The sequence below is a fragment of the Tiliqua scincoides genome, chromosome 3, assembly GCF_035046505.1.
Source record: "Tiliqua scincoides isolate rTilSci1 chromosome 3, rTilSci1.hap2, whole genome shotgun sequence".
Lineage (NCBI taxonomy): Eukaryota > Metazoa > Chordata > Lepidosauria > Squamata > Scincidae > Tiliqua > Tiliqua scincoides.
In genome coordinates, this window is record NC_089823.1 from 39951659 (window position 1) to 39970498 (window position 18840).

Below are 18840 nucleotides of genomic sequence, written 5' to 3' on the forward strand. Positions count from 1 at the left end.
GGCCCTAGCGCTGGTGCTCGCCCCGCGGTGGGCTAGTGCCTGTAGAGCAGAGATAGATGGGGGGGTTAAGGCATTCTAGGGCAGGGAGAGGCAGGCAGAGGGCGGGGAGGAGGCATGCTGGTGGAAGGGAATGGGGTGGGAGAGAGCAGGACTGCTGGAGCTTCACTTCCCTGCATCCTGAGCCTCCGTTTTGGGCCACTGGCAAGATTCTAAAATACAAATGGCCCCCCATATCCAGTCCCCCTGGTACCCACTATGCCTATTAACCTATTTTTTGCCCAGCCCACAGATGTACACATTTGGTCCTTGTTGCATATATGCAATGTTAGGCAGAAATGGCTTACTAACATTGTTTAGGTGCTTGCTGGGGTAAAAACAGTTTTATTTCTTTCAGATTTCAGTGTTTTCCAAAGCCAGAAGTGCAGGAAAGCTGTGTTGCGTTCTTATTCAAAATTTATAATTATAAATCATCACTTTAAAAGTGTATTAGGTAGGTGATGTAGGTGGTATAAAAGCAGATGCATTCTTAATAAATAAAAAGCAAAATAAATAAAAACCAAATTAAATAGTTTTATATTTTTGCAGACTTCAGAGGTTTTTTGTTTCTTTTTTTTTACAAAAATGAGGAAGTGTGGAAAGCGGTGCTGTATTTCATTTTCACCAACTTTACATATATCATAAACAGACAAGCCTGAATGCTTGAAGAGATTAGACTGAACATTAACAGGAAGCAGTTTAGTTCTTGCTTCCTGTTAGCATTCGATCTAGTGTCTTCAAGCATTCAGGCTGCCTGCATGTGCTATAAGCTTGTATGCTTACAACAATCTGTAAAAGGAAAAACCATTTTTACCTTGGTAAGCACCTAAACATTATGGGCATGGTGTGGCCGCAGAGGTAAGGTTCCCCATATCTGTGGTTTCTGTATCCACAGTGGGCCTGGAAAAGATCCTCCATAGATATGGGGGCACCTGTACTAGATTAGCTGTCCTTTACTCTCTCAAAATGCTTTTCAGTACTAGGCAAGACCATGTACAGTATTTGGTAATTACAATTTTATATACTGTACAACTGTCAAACATTTCCATCCTCCTACTCCTCCTTCCATCTTCTGTAGCAAGTGAAGGAAAAGGATCTTTCACACCAAATCAAGAACCAAGCTAACATGTGAAACAACAGTGATGCCAAACTATGCAAATTGTTAGTTTTCTGATGACCATAGAGATAAAAAGAAAAGCTATCAACTTTCCAGAAACTTATCCAATTAGAAAAAACTTGACAGAGCAGAGCAGTGTTTTTCCTAAGATGACAGAGCTCATGTGGCTAATTCAATTACCATGTGCTGTATGCAATATGTTAACTGACGATGTCAAAGTTTAACTCAATATCCACTAATGATTTATAATACTATGTCCTTTTAAGACTCAAGACAGATTCTAAGTTCTTTTCTGCAAAGAGCTGGATGCAATTTAAAAAAGTGAGTGGCTTACAGAGGTGTGCACACACCATGTTTCAGAGTGAACAGTGGGTTTCAAGTTTTTCTAGTTTATCCAGCATAGAAAGAAGATAGTTTCTAAAGCTAGATTTTAAAAACTTCCTTTTGTTTACAACAATGCTGATGGCTCCATTTTTGAAATTTTATTTTTTCAAATGGCTAACAACTCAGATTGCTGCTCCATCTCTAAAACTGAGCATAGCTGCCATTATTGTTTAAATATAACTAAGACATTTTTAAATACCTTACACCTAAAAGTTCTCTACTGATAGAAAATCAGCACCAGGTAGAAGGTAAAGCCAGAACTTTCTAGCTGTCATTTGGTTTTCCATGTGCAGGAAGAGTCTTTATAGAGGAACAGCATTCAATCAGTGAGTCCCCACCTGCAATGTGAAGTAATACAATCCAGAAATGGGTTAACCAAGTCTGATGTTTGTGAGAACTGTGCTTCAATGGCCAAGGAAATGCTGTTCTTATCCTCCTTGAAAGTAAACTTATCGGCACATAATAGATGTAGCTGAAGTAAAAGTAAGAAGGTAAAAACCATGAATATGGGAATCAAGCATTGTGCTTTATAGTGTACATTAAACACACACAAATCTGGAGCTTGTTTTATTTCCTTTCCCAGAGAAAACTTCTAATACAAAAACTACAAAAAGGACACCCCCTAATAAATATTTCATTAAAAAGTTCTAAAATGGCTTTTGCAGTTTACAGTATGAAGGCCACACAGATAAAACAGAAGATAACGACACCGGAACTCAAAGCAAAGTCAAAACTTTAAAGATATAGGTTGACATTTTGACTCGGCACTAACAGAGTTTCAGAAATTTTAATGCCTACAATCACTGTCAGATTTCATTTGTGAAAATGCATGCAAAACATATAGAGCATTGTACTTTTAACAAAATAAAGTTAAAGTTAATGTTATTTTTAAATGTATATTCATATTAAAGTGAATTTGCTTTTTAAAAAGTTGGACAGTGGTTTAAAAATGCATAGAGTTCTTTATCCAACTGTAGAAAAATATATATCTAAATAATGAAGGTTTTAAAAACATTTCATAACATCTTTATGAAGATTGACAGTTAATGAGCTCCAGATAAAACTGACTAGCTACAGATACCTTTAGAAACCTAAAGATTGGGAAAGCAAGAAGTACTATCTAAGAGATAAAAGAATTGTGCTGGATACACATACTTGAAAATTAGACATTACAAGATCAACAGCATTTTATAGCCACACACTTGAACAAGCTAGGACATTTCTAATTGTACATTCATTTAAAACATTATGTAGGAATTTGTGTCACGTGCAATTCATTACTTTTTGTATCTTGGTATAATACTGATTTTGCCTATTTTTACTCTGATTTCCGAGTTTGTAAAGACTTTGTTGCCCAATATTTTAAATGCAGGCATTAACACAGATTTAAAAACCTGTCAAATCAGCCTCAAAGTAAAGACCCACCTCACCCCAATTACCTTTCGTGGCAGGATGTGCACCAAAAGGATCTCATCAGCTCTTTTTTCAAAGCAATGCCAAGTAATTGCTTGTCAAACAAGGAAGTAAGGCCCTTACAGCAACTGATAGCTGTGAGCAACATTAATGTCAACAGAAGTTGGCCAATATCCAGAAAGCACAAAATATTCAATGACAATACTGGTATTTCCTTTATGTAACAAAGTTATACGTTTGGTTGACTCTTTTTAGTGAAATACTGGACAATATCAGGTTCTACAAACTGAGATTCACAGTCTCTGCACTTAATTTGCCACCGCTTAAGCTATGTATCATTGCTATCATATGAGAATGTTTGTTCAACTCTTCTTGCTGGAGTTTGACTACGGCCTCCTTTTCTTCCAATCGTCCTTCAAGCTGTAACTTCTGAACTTCCATTGAAGATGCCTAAAGTACACATGACATGCCATTCAATAATCTCCAACACACATACTTGGCCTAATCACCTACTGGGTGAAGCCAAGACTCAGTTCAGACATCACATGAAAACATGCTTAAGGAAGTTCAACTATTGTGCCGTTTGTCAATTCAACCAATAGTTACGGTCATTATCTACCTCCAAAGGCTACAGCACTGTGGAGAAGATAGTGAGCCTAAAACCTGAGCATTGATAAAATGAAAGTGAACCATAATTTGTAGTACATTTAGAAGATCAAATCATGGTTTAGATGCTTAACTATGGTTATCACAAATCACAAATTGATGTCATATCTGAAGTGATTGTATATTCATGTGGCTGACTTAAGAAATACTTAATCATGAATGAATATTAGCAAATCACATAGAATATACATTTATACACTGATGCTTTAATAATGGTTTGGTACCAGCTGTTGGCTACCCCAGAGTGCAAATTATTGCTGTTAGCTAGAAGTAGCATTGCATTTGGAGAATTTCATGTGAAAAAGAGATAAGACATGAGGTGAGCAGATAAACCTGCCTCCCATTGTGAAAGAATGCTTGCATGTCACAAATAATTGGTATCACCTGTGATTTCAGGAGAAGAGGCCTAGAGAATATGACAGGTCATGCCAACAAAGTGAATAGGGCTGTGTATGGCACATGCTTTACATGTGGAAGATCCCAGGTTCAATCCCTAGTACCCCAAGTAGGGCTAGAAGAGACCACTCCTGGAAACCCTGGGGGTCTGAACAGATGATACTGAGCTAGATGAAACAAGGTATAAGAGTTCAAGAGAGAGTTTATAAGACTGTATAAGAGAGCTTCATATGTTCAATGGCAATAGTGATTACACAGATGAAAGGGGGAAGGGCAGGTACACCTGTGCCTAGATAAAAAGCAGAGTAAGGCAAGCAGAGGTGCAACAAGCATAATTAAGGGTGGAGAGCTATGCATAGGAAAGGCAGATTTTCAGAGCGCATAGCATTCAGTGGACACCAAAAGGCTAACAAAACAAGTAAATGTAACAATGGGATGGCCAGAGGAAAGGATATAATTAACTAGAATGTGTTCTATTAAGTTTTAAATGTGGACTGGTAGCACCTTACAAGGCTATATATTACACTACTCTACCAAAAAATATAGTAAAAAATTCTTAGCATGCCTATTAATATTATCTTCACACTATAGATTACATACATCATAAAGAAATGGCCAAAATAATACACACTGAAGGCATAAACCTGTGCAATCATGGCTTGTAAACAGATAGGCAAACACATGCTTCTACTATCAGATGAAATCAGACAGGAAAGATATGTTGCATTTTAGTGGATAGTACAACAACATATGCATCCAAAAAAGTTATATTAAGCATTTTATTTTTAAGTAAAAATGGCTCTTATATCTGAGGTGAAGAGGTTTTTGGCTCCTGTAAAAAGTGGTGGTGGGGAACACTGGAAGCAGCATTTCAATCCAAAAACAAACAGGTTTGCCACAGATTCTATTACTGGTCATAAGATTGCACCTACCCACTATTAGGTATTTGTAACTGTGGTACTTTTATAGAAAGTAACTTAGGAGGCATAAACAATACCCCCCATGCAAAAGCTTACCTTAATGCTCAGTTCTTTTCTTGCCTGCTCCGATTTACTTAATTCTTTTCTAAGAATATCTATGGTTTCTTCCATATCTCCTTTTTCCTTCTGCTTGGCTCTCAGTTTTTCTTCCTGAAGCTTTGCCTTCTGTTGTAAACCTTTTGAGGAATTTGTAAGAGAAAGTTATGTTTTTTGCAAAATGCATGAAAACATCAACACTTCACTACAGCCTACCACTACATGAGTTACACAGCACTGCCACCTATCGAATATTGACAGTTTTTCTTCCACAGTCACAACAGCATGCCTGCTCAAGATACATTGCACAGTCTGCCACAGAAACATGTTGAGACACTTGATTTTAATAGGGTTAAAACACAGGAATGAAGTACTAACGAAGCAAACATTTATTGTAATTAAATGGGAAGGTGCTACTTGCTTGTTTAATTGCTTCACCTGCCTTTAAAACAAATATATTAATTCATCCTGAACATACAAATGGAAGGCACTTGCATTGAAATAGCTATTGCAGCCACCATTTGCTCAATGTATGAGAGTACTGACTATATGGCTATTAGGAATGCTGCTTCTTGGGCCATGACCAAAGATCTGCTCTTTGGACAGATAAGAAAAAAAGGTCATAAAACCTGCGATCAGTTTCAATTAGGGAACTCCCAGTATTTGGCAAAGGATACAAGACAATATGCTTATACTATTACAGGAATGCTGCAGTAGAATAATTGGAAGCTTTTGAAAAGTTCTCTGCTGTAAATACGGCTTTTGTTACAACCTTCTCAAAGCAAAAACAACTGGGGGATCACATCTACATAAAACAAGCTACCACTTTTTTTAAGCATGGCTCAGCATTCTTCTTTTAACTTGCATAACTTTGAGAATGTACAGACTTTCAAAGATAACATTGCAGGAGAACAGCATTTTCCAGTCGTGGTCTCTAAAAGCAAGATTTCTGAGGAAGCTGATACAGGACTTAAACACTAACTTACTTGATATTTTTCCATCTCTATCCTGCAACTGTTTGTGTAATTCTTTTCTATGCTCTTCTGTTTCTAGCAACTGAGCAACAGTTCTGAAAAAAAGGGACCAATATTAAAATTCTGCCAAGAATGTCAGAGGAGTCCTGATTTTTCTCCACATCTTTTACAGCAGCCTATTAGTGTTTTTAGTAAAGTTAAAATTTACAGTTGTATACTTTCTGCATAGTTATCGTCCTCTATATTTTTAGGCTATTAATTAATATTTCCTTCATATTGCCAACCACAGAAGAGAGGCGTTTGGCCATGAAACTTAAAAACAGACTATACAAACTTTCAATTATAACCTAGTATTTTAAAATAGCAGAGACCTTGTTTTTTACCAATTCAGTTCACACCATCTTGCAATGTGATTTTTTTTAAACTTAACATTCAAACATTCTATATTTGAAAGTCATTTAAAATAACCACAGATCTTATCTTATGATTTAACAGAAAAAAATAAGGCAATATCTTCCACCCATCACCAGCATTAACATAAATTGGGTTTTCCCCTTTCCAATACTTATGTCAGGAAATGCTGAACAAGTTTATTTCTAAAATATCTATATGAACATAGGATTTAAAAGATAGAAAAACACAAAACACCTTGTTTGAAGAGAAGCCTTGGACTATTCAATTCTCATGAGATGGACAGGAGGATATTCAATCTGTATTTGCTGCTTTACAGTGTTGCATGCACATCTCTATTTTGCTTCTAAATCTTAACACACATACATTTATATTGCCAAATTTATAGTTTTGTGTTTGATGCTAGAAACTTTTTAAAAAAACAAGGTAACAGCAAGTACACACAGTTGCCCCCTCCCTGCCCCAGGGTGCTATCTCTGCAGCTCTTACATATTTTCCTTTTTGAACTTGTATGATTTTAAGAGTAGTTTGGGCATTCTCTGATAAGGCTCTCCAAGGAGGATGCTCTTGGAAACCTTTAAGAATGAGAATGAGTGTAATCCATCACTGTGGATTACAGTTTGCATTTCTAAAGCTTTAACAAGAACACTAAAGTCTTAAAGTCTTATTTTAAGTGACACAGCAGACAACCAATGCAGGCAGATTTAAGGGATCATCACAAACTTGTGCTGCTGAATTTCTCTAAGGCAGAGGATCTCGCGCTTTGTGGTCTCTGGAGCCGTTTTCACTCCTAACAATGACCTTGGGGAGCTGCAGGGCTCCAAAGAGTACACATTGAGAAATGCTGCTCTAAGTTTCAGTCCTAACCTTGACTGTGCAGTATGCATCTTAACTGTCCATTATGCAAGGGAAAAAAAAGAAAAGTGAAAAGTTTATATTCACATCTTTTCTCTCTGTCCTTAATCATTGTCAAATACACTGCACTGTCAAAACTATCTGTGCAGATTAGAAACTGTTCAGTGAATGGCTGCAGTTTGGGTCAGAAACATTAAACATCAAGTACTGCAATTCATCTGGCAGAGATTCAAAATACCCTAAAAATCATTATGCTATCTTGCAGTATAATCTTATAAAGTCAAATAAATGTTGGGAACATTAATAAAGAGATCCAGTACTGCTACATAGTCGTATGTCTTGGCTTGATTATAACCTTCATCATGATTGTTTCTTAAGAAAGCAAGATCAAACACACTTCAAAAAATTGAGATCAAAAAATGAGAAGCAGAATTTTTCCAAGCACACCAAAGAAATGGAAGAATTTTATTTAAAAAAAGATACACCCTCCTTTTCAACGTTATAAAGATAAAAAGTGAACTTACTTGTCATTCTGTTGCTTGAGCGATTCATTCAACTTTTTAGTTGTTTCAAGTTGTTTATTCAGCAAATTACATGTTACCTGCAAATCTGTGTATTGTCTTTCAATTGTTTCATGCCTACAAGATTTCAAAGTATTACCCACAATGAATGCTCTGATTTTTCATGAAGAAGGATTTTGATAATATATGCAAACATTTTTACTTTCAAGATTAGGACACTCCAGTGATTACTCTGTGTTTTATGGATTCATGTAAGCCTTATCATAGCTTCAGTGCAACTTGCCATATAAGTCTCAAATTTCAGTTAAGTAAAAGCCTTTTTAGTCTACTATACTGCAGGATTTTAAACCGTCATAACTTATGACTGCAATGTTATTTAATTATTGTTAGGCATTTTAAGTCTTACATTGCCTTATGAGGTTTTAATCTAAATGGTGGGATATAAATGAAATTCTGATCAGATTTCCACTCATCTTTAAATGTTTGAGATTTAATTCTAACCAGTTCACTGTCAAGCAAACTATTGCTACTGTTTCTGAATTGCTGTATTAACACTGGAGGGACCGACTAAGGATTTTTCTGGCACCTGCGCTTAGGTGTCCAAACAAGAGCTTGTTGCTGTAAGAGTGTAAAGAAAATGTGGAGATCCCAATCTCAGATACCAACTGCATACTAAGTAAGATGATCACCACAACTAAGCAAGAGTACAGGAATTACTAAAATGATTCCTGGCTGAGATCAACCATTGCCACCTAATTCTGCAAGCCAGAAATTAGCAAACATGCAGAATTCAGTTTTTGCTAAGCTTTGAAATGAGTAAGCCAATCTTACCAGAAAAATTTTATTTGTACTTCTATAGATGTTTGCTTTAAACACAACAAGAAGTTCTTTTGCTTTTATTGCCTAGGTTTCTTTCTTAAGCTTTTAGAGGTCACAAAATACATGTAAGGAAGGTAGTGGTAGTTATAAAAATGAGTATTTGTGCAAACATCATCCCTGCGTTGAGGCTGAATGGAGAGGGAGAAGAGAAAAGGAATGACAGCATGCTGGTTTGCCACATCTCCCTGCTCCCCAAACCATCTTTCATAACATTCACCACTCAACTGCAGAGGCAGTTTCTCCCCATGTCCTATAATTCTGGCTGACCAAGACTGGAAAGTGTTGAGAAATTCTCCTTGGTTCTGACCTTGAAGACAAATGCTCAGTGTACAGCGAGCCAGGGGGCATGGCAAACAAACATGCTCCTGTCTCTCCCACCATGTTTTTAGGCTTGAACACTCATGGATGACTTCAGAGTTATTACATAAATGATTGTGCTTCTGGAAGTCAAGTAGTGGCCAAACAGTTACAAGGTCACTTTTTTAAAGTGCTTTTTCCAAGACTTTCTACAGCTGAATATGGTGGTTTGTGTTCGGCACTTAGCAGTTGACCCCACACAAACATATCCACAAAAATTTTGCAGACATACAAAATCATTGCTCCAATACCCTTTCACACACACTGGTTTTGTCGTACATATAGATTTATATAATTTTTTCTGAGCAGAGATAATTAATTTCTTACTTTCTGAGGAGGGAAGGAGAGGGGAATTTATTTTGCTAACATCCATTTCCATACAAATCTTTTACAGCAAATTTAACCCCTTACTTTTGAAGAAGGTCAATGGAAGATCTTTGCAATATCTCATGTTCTTCTGCTATTGTCTGCAGCTTTCTATTGTGCTGAAAAAGTTGTTCAATATCACTTTGTGCTCGTTCAGCTTCAACCTGCTGTGCTTTCAATAAGGCCTCAAGATCTTCATTTTTTCGTTCAGCATCCTTCAACATTGAAGCAAGTGTCCTAGCCTGGTAAAAAACCAGTGAAAAGTGTTTTCCATTAAAGGCTTAAAAGCTTGCTAATGCATTTCATGCTATGCACCAACTCTGTTTGGTCTATAACAATTCTACCAGTAGAACTACATTGAAACAGCACCAACTACCAAGTGCTGTTTGCTAATCTGGTGGCTGGGACTAGACCTGTCTTGGATACAGGCTGGATTCCCCCTAAAAGATCAAATTCAGTTTTGAGTTTGTTGTGGATGCAGAGTTGTACCTGGAAGCCCGGGGTGCACTTTCAGTTGGAGAGCCAGCTGTAGCTGAACCTGGAAAGGATGGACCTGGCTGCAGTGACTGACAGTACAATCCTATGTCTACTCAGAAGCACGTCTCGTGGTGTTCAATGGGGCTTCCTTCCAGTAAAGTCTGTATAGGATTGCAGCCTAATTTTCACATCCTTACATGACTGCTATGCCAACTAGATGGAACCAGCACTGAAGATAGTCTGCAAGCTTGAGCTGGTGTAGAACATTATTGCTAGGATTCTAGAGGGAGCAAACCAGATGGTGTATAAAACACTTATTTTGTATGGATGCTTGACTTCTGTTCAACTCAACATGTTTGCTTTCACTTTTAAGTCCCAAATGGTCTGAACCAGTGTTTCTCAAACTGTGGGTCAGGACCCACAAGCTGGATCGTGAGTCAATTTCAGGTGGGTCCCCATTCATTTCAATATGTTATTTTTAATATGTTAGACTTGATGCTACAATGGTATATGATTGCATTTAGGGAAATGTTACAGACCTGTACTTTTAACAAGCTACTATGTATTATATATCTCTTGGGTCATCTGAGAAGGCCTTTTTACAAGTGCCGCCACCTATGCAGTTATGTGTGGCAAGAAATAGGGCTTTCTCAGTAGTGGCACCAATGCTATGGAATTCCCTTCCCCTTGATTTAAGAACTGTTCCCTCTCTTGAAACTTTTCAGCGAGGCCTGAAGACCCTTCTGTTTAGACATGTCTTCTGAGTTCCCGGTCTTTAACATCTTTTCAACATCTTTTAATATCTTTTTAAATACCTGGTTACAGGCCTGATTCTTTTATGATTTGCCGCTCTATGCTCTTTTTACCTGACTACAGTTTTTATGATATGTTGTTAATATGCTTTTATCTGTTTTTAAATTATGTTTTTAAATTCGTTTTAACCTTGTTGTAAGCCGCCTTGAGTCCCTCTGGGGAGAAAGGCGGGGTAGAAGAAATAATAATAATATTCTTTTATAGTATATAAAAGAATCTTTTATATTCAATGATAGTAAATGGGACTTACTCCTGGGTAAGTGTGATTGCAGCCTAGGATTGTTAAAATTTTCCTGCTTGATGTCACTTCCAGTCATGACATCACTTCTGGTGGGTCCTGACAGATTCTCATTCTAAAAAGTGGATCCCAGTGCTAAATGTGTGAGAACCACGGACCATAGTATCACGGGGACCCTCTATTCCCTTAAGATCCCAGATCCTGAGAGAGAGGCCACCACCAAGTGAGATTTAATCGTCAGGCACAGGAAAAGAACCTTCTTAGTAATAGTGCAGGGGCTCTGGACTTTCCTACACAGGGAGACTTGCTGTTTATCCATTTCAACTTGAATACGTATCTGGCTGGACTTTTAAATTGTTTCTGAACCATGTATATCATATTGTTTATTGCTTTTAAATTACTTGTTTTTTAGTAAGCCTTGTGTGTTTTATGACAGTTGGGACCAACCTGTTATCTGTGAGATAACAAGCTGCACCCGCTGAAATCCCCATTTGTTAAAGATCCAGGAGCCCTATAGTTGAAAGGTCGGCCACCTGTTTGATGCTATTGTAATATTTTCCTTTGTGTTTTACCTTTTGTAAGCTGCCTTGTGGCTGTAAAGCTGCCTTTATTTGCAACACATATAAAGGACACTGCGTAATTTTAAAATTAATGCCATATAAACTTCAAGAGAGTCAACTGCAAAGCAATTTAATGCAAGGAGTGATTAGTATGCATGCAAAAGTGATATCAGTATCAGGAAAGCCATTTCAAAAGATTTCAGTACAAGGATAATCTACCTCTAGAAATACTACATACAGTTGTACACCATCTTTCACTGTGCAGCTGTGAGCATTCTACAAATTAATTTTTATGCAATTATTTCAGGTATACCCACCTCTGACTCAGCCTGAGCTCTCTGACAACGATACTGGGCAATGAGTCTATCAGCCTGAGCAAGAGCTAATGCCTTTGCTTCCAAAAGATCTTGCAACCTGGTTTCTTTGGACTAGAAGCAAGTGCAGAAATATATTTTAGATACAAATATACAGATACTACCACATGAAACAAATACACATATTAAATACGTACTCACTGCTAATGCAGATAGTTTCTGCTCATACACATCCATTATTTCAGATACCCTCACATCTGTGACTGATTCCTTTATCTGTGGGAAACACGGAAACTTTAAGTCAAAATTATACCTAGTTGGACAATAAAAAGCTTAACAGAATTACGACCACCATGGTTGGCAGACCTCCAACATGTATTAGCTGTATTATTACAGAAATCATTATCAGCATAAATTAAGGAATGTATTAATGAATTATAGGATTATGTTGACATTTCTTTAAAATGTTTGCAATAAAGTAATTGCATTTTAAACAGAACAAAGTAGTTCATATTTATCTTATGTGGCATGATGACAGCTTGAAGAACCTTTTGAGAACTGAAAGATGGGATATAAATTTCTAGGTTTAAAAAGAAATTGTTTTCAAGGTACTGAAGCCAAGACAGACAATGTTCAAAATACTCTATTACAGTTTATATTTGAGATCTGCAATACTACAAGTGACATAAAGGTGCCATAAAGTTGTGATATTATGATATGTCTAGAGTGACATAAAGTCGTAAAGTTGTGACATACCAAGACTGAAAGAAAGTTGCTGGGGTTTGCTGATCTTATGACTATGAATACTTGCATCACAACTTTGTGTGGAGAAAAACAAATGAATGCCACATTTCCATCTATCTATACTACAGGCCATGCCTCATTAACCACTGGGGTTCTGTTCCAGAATCTCCAGTGGATAAAAAAATCAGTGGATACCAAATCAGTGAAAAAATAGCTTTAAAGACCCACTTCTAGATTTCTTGCTCCTCCATTGTCACCCCAGAATGCATTAGTATAAACAATATACGACATTCAGCCATTAGATGGGGTGAATACTGCAATGAAATTACAGCATGACCTCAGCGTGTGGTCGGTCTGTGGAACTCCTTGCCACAGGATGTCAGATAAATGTTACAAGGCATTTAAAGATGGACCTCGGTATCACTGGTGGGTCAAATCAATGGACACCAAATCAGTGGATACAGAGGTCCCACCTGTATAAATGGATCTTTGGCAAGAGCCCAAAAATTAAAGAAAGCAGCCCTAATGTTTTTCGTCTTTAATTATAGTAAGAAAAATAAGTTATGCTGTGTTTACTGATTCAAACTTTAATGAAAAAAGTGGATACCATACAATTCTTGAAGCAAAGGACAAGCTTCTGTGTAGGTATACACAAAATCAGCATATCTATCTTTGGCTTCACAAAGCAACTAGGCACACTATTATGAGCTCTCTTTCTTTAGGTCTTCTTGAGCATTTCTGCTCAAAGCTAAGAAATGAGATAAAGCTCTATCTTTTATTCATAAATTAAACACAGGCAATACAAAAGCCATACTAAACCTTTCCTCATATGCTTTCTTCTCTTGGTTCATAAACACTTAGGAGATTAAAAAAATCTTTTTAAAAATTGTTTTTTCAGTATAGTTATGTAGACTGAAGTTACATATACAGAAAACATTTAAGCTCTCTTAATTTGCTTCTAATTCAAGATTGAAAGGAGTGGTTTACCAGTCTTTCCAACATACTTATTTTAGTCACAAGCTCTTAACAAGAGTTGGCAAGCACAATGTATTAGTTTCTGTCTTTCTCATAAATTTCTGTTGTTTATCTTAAACGTGCCTCACAAGCCACTGAAGAAAAAAAAATAAGAACAATTTCCTAGGGTGCATGGGATGGATTCTTTAGGTCAGCCATTTTAAACCACTGTGCCATGGCACACTGGTGTTCCGCGAATGGTCTGCAAATGTGCTGCGAGAGTTTGGGGGAGGGTCATTTGTTAATAGGGGCAATGGGGATTTGAGCTCCCCACCAACAGCACGGTATGCCTTGTCAATTGTCAAAAAAACTGATGGTGTGCCTTGAGACAGTTTTAGTACCTTGTCAGTGTGCCTCAAGACAAAAAAGGTTGAAAATCACTGCTTTCGGTTCTAAAAAAGGGAAGAGGCAATTAAAAATAAGGGAAGCAGCAGCAGGTTTGGGGAGAATGAAACACTGAAGAAGAGTCTCTAATCAGATTGAGGAAGAAATGGCAGAGGAAATTGTGAGAGGTTTGAAGAGAGTACAAGAGTGGCTACAAGATAGCTCTCAACCTTAACAAAATGTTGGTATATATTTTTAGGATCAGGTGCACTGATCATCTCACTTTTACTTGCAAACCAGTTTCAGTGGAAAATAAAATAAAATGCCTACCAACAAAGGACCCTGATGCTGTTCTTAACCCAATGCAGGTTTAGTGTGTTTGTGCAACTTCGTTAATGTACTTTGCATGGTGTTAAGGCATGAAAGAAATAGTGTTGCTATTCCTTCCATGGAATAAGGTAAGGAATAAATGTTGCTGATAATTCCTCCATACCTTATCTTGCTTAGAGATAGCTGAAAGTCACAAGATAGTGTGGCAGCAGAGTAACATGGCCAGAATGTCTAGAAATATTGTGACTACACATAGCCCTCCTATTTTAGTGTCCATGCAGTTCCACAGAAACACTTTTTTCTGCCAGCTTCAGAGGGTTTCGTTACTCAGATATTGTTCTACTCAAAGCCCTCTTGCTCTCTATCTGCCAGTTGGTATCCACTACCAACACAGCTGCTTCAATAGCATGTATGTGCACACTCATTCTCTTCTGGTAGAGAAAGAAAAAGCTGAGGTTTGTTAGAAGGATTTGTGAGGCTCCAAACACTTCAAACAAATATTATGCACATGCAGCCAAAACAATGGGGGGGAAGAGAAAAAATTTTTAGGGTTTGATCTGTTTTCAAGTTTTCATCAGGCAAGACATGGATGCTTTTGCAGAAATGCCTAGATTTATTTTGGCTTGAAACATTCAAATATATATAAAAAGTTAGCACCCCCAATCTTATTTACGTGCAAAGAAGTACTACAAATGTTGGTGGAGACAGGTTAAATCCTTTACTATTACAGGCTTGACTATTACAGATTCAGTTCCTTACTAAACTACTGTCTTGAATCATCCTAGCAGTGTGACCTTGCACTGACTCCTTCTACTCCTTTGTAAAATGCTTTCTAAAACGCTTTCAGATACCAGAACATACTTGGTTGCATTTTATATAGACCATTTCAAAGATGTTGCTTATACCCTAAAATATATGTTAAAATTACTGTATTAACCTCCAAGCCAGACTGAAGTTTCTGTATCAGGTCTTGAATGTTGAAAGCTGTAGCATCATCATTTGGAGGGCAGACATTAGAAGACTTTAATGAGTTAAAACAAGTCATGGAAGCTTGCATGCGGCTTCTTTTAGATACATGCTCTGCTTCCTGTTGCCTATAAGAATTATTTGCTGCAATGCTTTCACCAAGCCTACATGAAAAGTAAACAAATGCAAAAAAGATTAAATCAGCAGGAAGGAATTGGGAACAATGATAAATATAACAGCAATGGAAGGATTTTAAAAAAAATTCAAGGCAAAAATTAGCAGCAGTTAGACAAACATAAATGTGACAAAATAATGTCTGAGGTCAAATATAAGGAACTCACACTATGGCAGGAAAATCTGGCAATGGTGCTGCTTCAAACAGGATTCTGAGTCCAGCCTGTACTTGCTCTCTGTGGTCAGATGTTAGAGCAAAAGCCAAAGGCGTAACCAAACGTTGGTCCTAGACACAAACCACTTGACAGTTCAGATAATCCTCTTTAAGGAAGGTAGGCGACAACAAAAGCAAACACATAAGGAACACACTGTTTATGTTTACTTCACCTATGTACCCTTATGATATAGAACAATGTTCCATTCGTCTATTTAACACTAAGAACTTTCTCTAATGAAATGTCTTGGTGTTCCTCCAGCCGTTTCCTTTTCTGCCCACACAACCAAATTTTTTTTAGCTGAACCATGTTACATGAGCATGGTATTAGATCTGTTAAGATCAGCATTTTTCAACATTTGTCCCCTGCTGTACCACTTTGCATAGTCCACCTATTAGAAGTACCACTGGAAGTTTTTGGGAAGCCAAAAGCAACATAAACACCAGTAAGAGACTCAGGGCAGACAAGCAGAATTTTATGGGCATGCAAAAAGTGCACACTGGAGTTCAGTCTGCTGAGCCTCCTACTGCTTCTTGTCACATTGCATTGCTGGTCTCAGTGCCAGGTGGCGGGGGTCTGAGGGCCCCATGAGTACCACCGGACACCACGTGAAGTACCACCGGTGGTATGAGTACCACTGGTTGAGAAACACAGATTAAAAGAAAAACATTACAGGGGGCCCTCATTATCCATGGGGGTTCCATTCCCCAGAGGCCATATGCGACCACACGTGGGAACTGCGAGCCTCAGAATGGTCAAAAATATGAAAAACCGTGACTTCCGGTTTTAACATAAATCAGAAGCAACGTTTGTAATGCCTTATAAGGCAGTATTTCTCAAACTGTGGGTCAGGACCCACTAGGTGGATTGCAAGTCAATTCTGAAGGTGTCCCCATTCATTTCAATGTGTATTTTATTTTTAAAATATTAGACATGATGCTACTATATGTGACTGCATTTGGGGAAATGTTCCAGAGTTGTATTTTTAACAGGCTACTATGTATATGCTTTTAACAATGAAAATCAATGGGTAAGTGTAGGTAGGATTGTAACCTTTGGGATGTTTGGGAATTTTTTTTTTAAAGGGATCAACAACTGCTTGGGAGGGTCAGGAAGGTTCTTCTTTATTTTAAATTTTTAAACTTAAACTTATTTTAAACTTTTAATTTACTTAATTTGATTTTCTCATATGGGGATATGAAAATTTTCCTGCTTTATGATGTCAGTTCCAGCCATGACATAACTTCCATGTTAACGCCATCACTTCCAGTGGGTTCCAACAGACTGTCATTCTAAAAAGTGGCTTCCAGTGCTAAAAAGTTTGAGAACCACTGTAGGGCATTGGGGGACCTGGGAAGCCTGGAGGTCATAGAGATGGAATGCACCTACAAGGTCATCAAGCCCAATCACCTGCCAGCTTAAGCCATTCATAACTACAATATCTCCAGCATAGGTACAATTGGGCCTCTGTACTATAACACAACATCTAGTGCAATTTCATTCTTCAGTACCTTGGAGTCAGTGACAAATACAGCTCCTATTTTTTTTAAAAAACTGTTACTAAAAATGGGAATCAAGTGATCACTGTACCTGATTAGTGAAGACTTTTTTTAAAGTTATAGAAGTTTAATAGAACAACTCTATACATACTTACCTGAAAGCAAGTCTCATTGAACTCAGTGGGGATTATTTCTGAGTAGACATGCATAGAATCATGTTTCTAGTTACCCTTCCCAATCAAGACAGAGGTGATTATTTACATGGTTTCAAAAGCTTCTATTAGGTTTCTAAAATTGTCATTACAACTATGAAATGACTGTGTACACCATCTATCTTAACAAGAATTTAAAAAAAATATAAAACTTACCTGAAGAACTTTGTAAAAGCTGACTTCCATGTTAGGGACGAACTGTTTAAGTTTGCTCATAAGATCCAATATTTTTAAAATTACATTGGCAGCAAGCTTGCTAATGGAAGTAATAATGAAGAATATTTTAAAATTACTGTACATATAAAGTGTACATATAAATGTTAAACACAATATCTAACACTAAATAATCCATTATATATAAAAAGATGCACACAATAACTCATTCCTACAATTCTGAAAAAGCTGGATTTTGATTTTTAATATGGAAACACATACTAGATAGAATGACTTCCCTTAAAACAAGAACCACAAGTTCTCATTCACAGAATATAAAATTATTAATAAGTTTGGCATGTTAGCAAAAGCTAATGCTGAATAGTGAATCATCTGTCTTCCATATTGACAGTTATTTGACAGCATAAGGACTATAATAATGTGTTCAAAAAATTTGTTCAACTGGATGAAACTATGTATTTATGATAAGAACATAAGAACATCCCCACTGAATCAGGCCATAGGCCCATCTAGTCCAGCTTCCTGTATCTCACAGCGGCCCACCAAATGCCCCAGGGAGCACACCAGATAACAAGAGACCTCATCCTGGTGCCCTCCCTTGCATTGGCATTCTGACATAGCCCATTTCTAAAATCAAGAGGTTACACATACACATCATGGCTTATAACCCGTAATGGATTTTTCCTCCAGAAACTTGTCCAATCCCCTTTTAAAGGCATCCAGGCCAGATGCCGTCACCACATCCTGCGGCAAGGAGTTCCACAGAACGACCACACGCTGAGTAAAGAAATATTTTCTTTTGACTGTCCTAACGCTCCCAACACTCAATTTCAGTGGATGTCCCCTGGTTCTGGTGTTATGTGATAGTGTAAAGAGCATCTCTCTATCCACTTTATCCTTCCCATGCATAATTTTGTATGTCCCAATGACGTCCCCCCCTCAGGCGTCTCTTTTCTAGGCTGAAGAGGCCCAAATGCCATAGCCTTTCCTCATAAGGAAGGTGCCCCAGCCCAGTAAAGATTTCATTTATTGCAAATACAAATTCATACAAATGGAAACTTCATAATATTTTTATTTTGAAAAATTTAGGCTTTGGATTACCAAGACTTTCCAGCTACAGTGGTTCAAGAACTATGCACTGGAGCTAACTTTTTCACTTTAAACTTTTAACAAAAAAGTGACCATTGGGAATTAGACCAAGGATTTCAGCTATAAGATGCTTACCTTAATTCAGAGTCCATGACCTTCAATCCCAAGCCAAAATCAATCCCACTGTATGTAAATTGATGCTCTATTAAAGATGTACATTTGTCAGCTGTTAGAACATTAGTAATGTACATTTTTAGTGTGTCATCTGCACAAAGCGGTAGATTCGGTTAAGGATGCAGACTCTCT

At 37.4% G+C, this 18840-nt stretch overlaps 1 protein-coding gene across 1 annotated transcript in view; it reads right to left on the reverse strand.

The window, feature by feature from the left end:
• Window positions 1-2102: 2102 nt before the first annotated feature.
• Window positions 2103-18840, reverse strand: part of CIP2A (cellular inhibitor of PP2A) — a 36639-nt gene continuing 19901 nt past the window's right edge. The window contains exons 11-21 of the mRNA XM_066620359.1: window positions 18670-18811; window positions 17428-17527; window positions 15513-15631; window positions 15143-15335; window positions 11995-12069; window positions 11797-11907; window positions 9437-9633; window positions 7793-7906; window positions 6015-6097; window positions 5029-5168; window positions 2103-3400 (exon numbers count right to left, since the gene is read on the reverse strand). Coding sequence (XP_066476456.1) covers window positions 3230-3400; window positions 5029-5168; window positions 6015-6097; window positions 7793-7906; window positions 9437-9633; window positions 11797-11907; window positions 11995-12069; window positions 15143-15335; window positions 15513-15631; window positions 17428-17527; window positions 18670-18811 — 1445 coding nt within the window. The 3' untranslated portion in view covers window positions 2103-3229. The remainder of the gene's footprint in view (window positions 3401-5028; window positions 5169-6014; window positions 6098-7792; window positions 7907-9436; window positions 9634-11796; window positions 11908-11994; window positions 12070-15142; window positions 15336-15512; window positions 15632-17427; window positions 17528-18669; window positions 18812-18840) is intronic.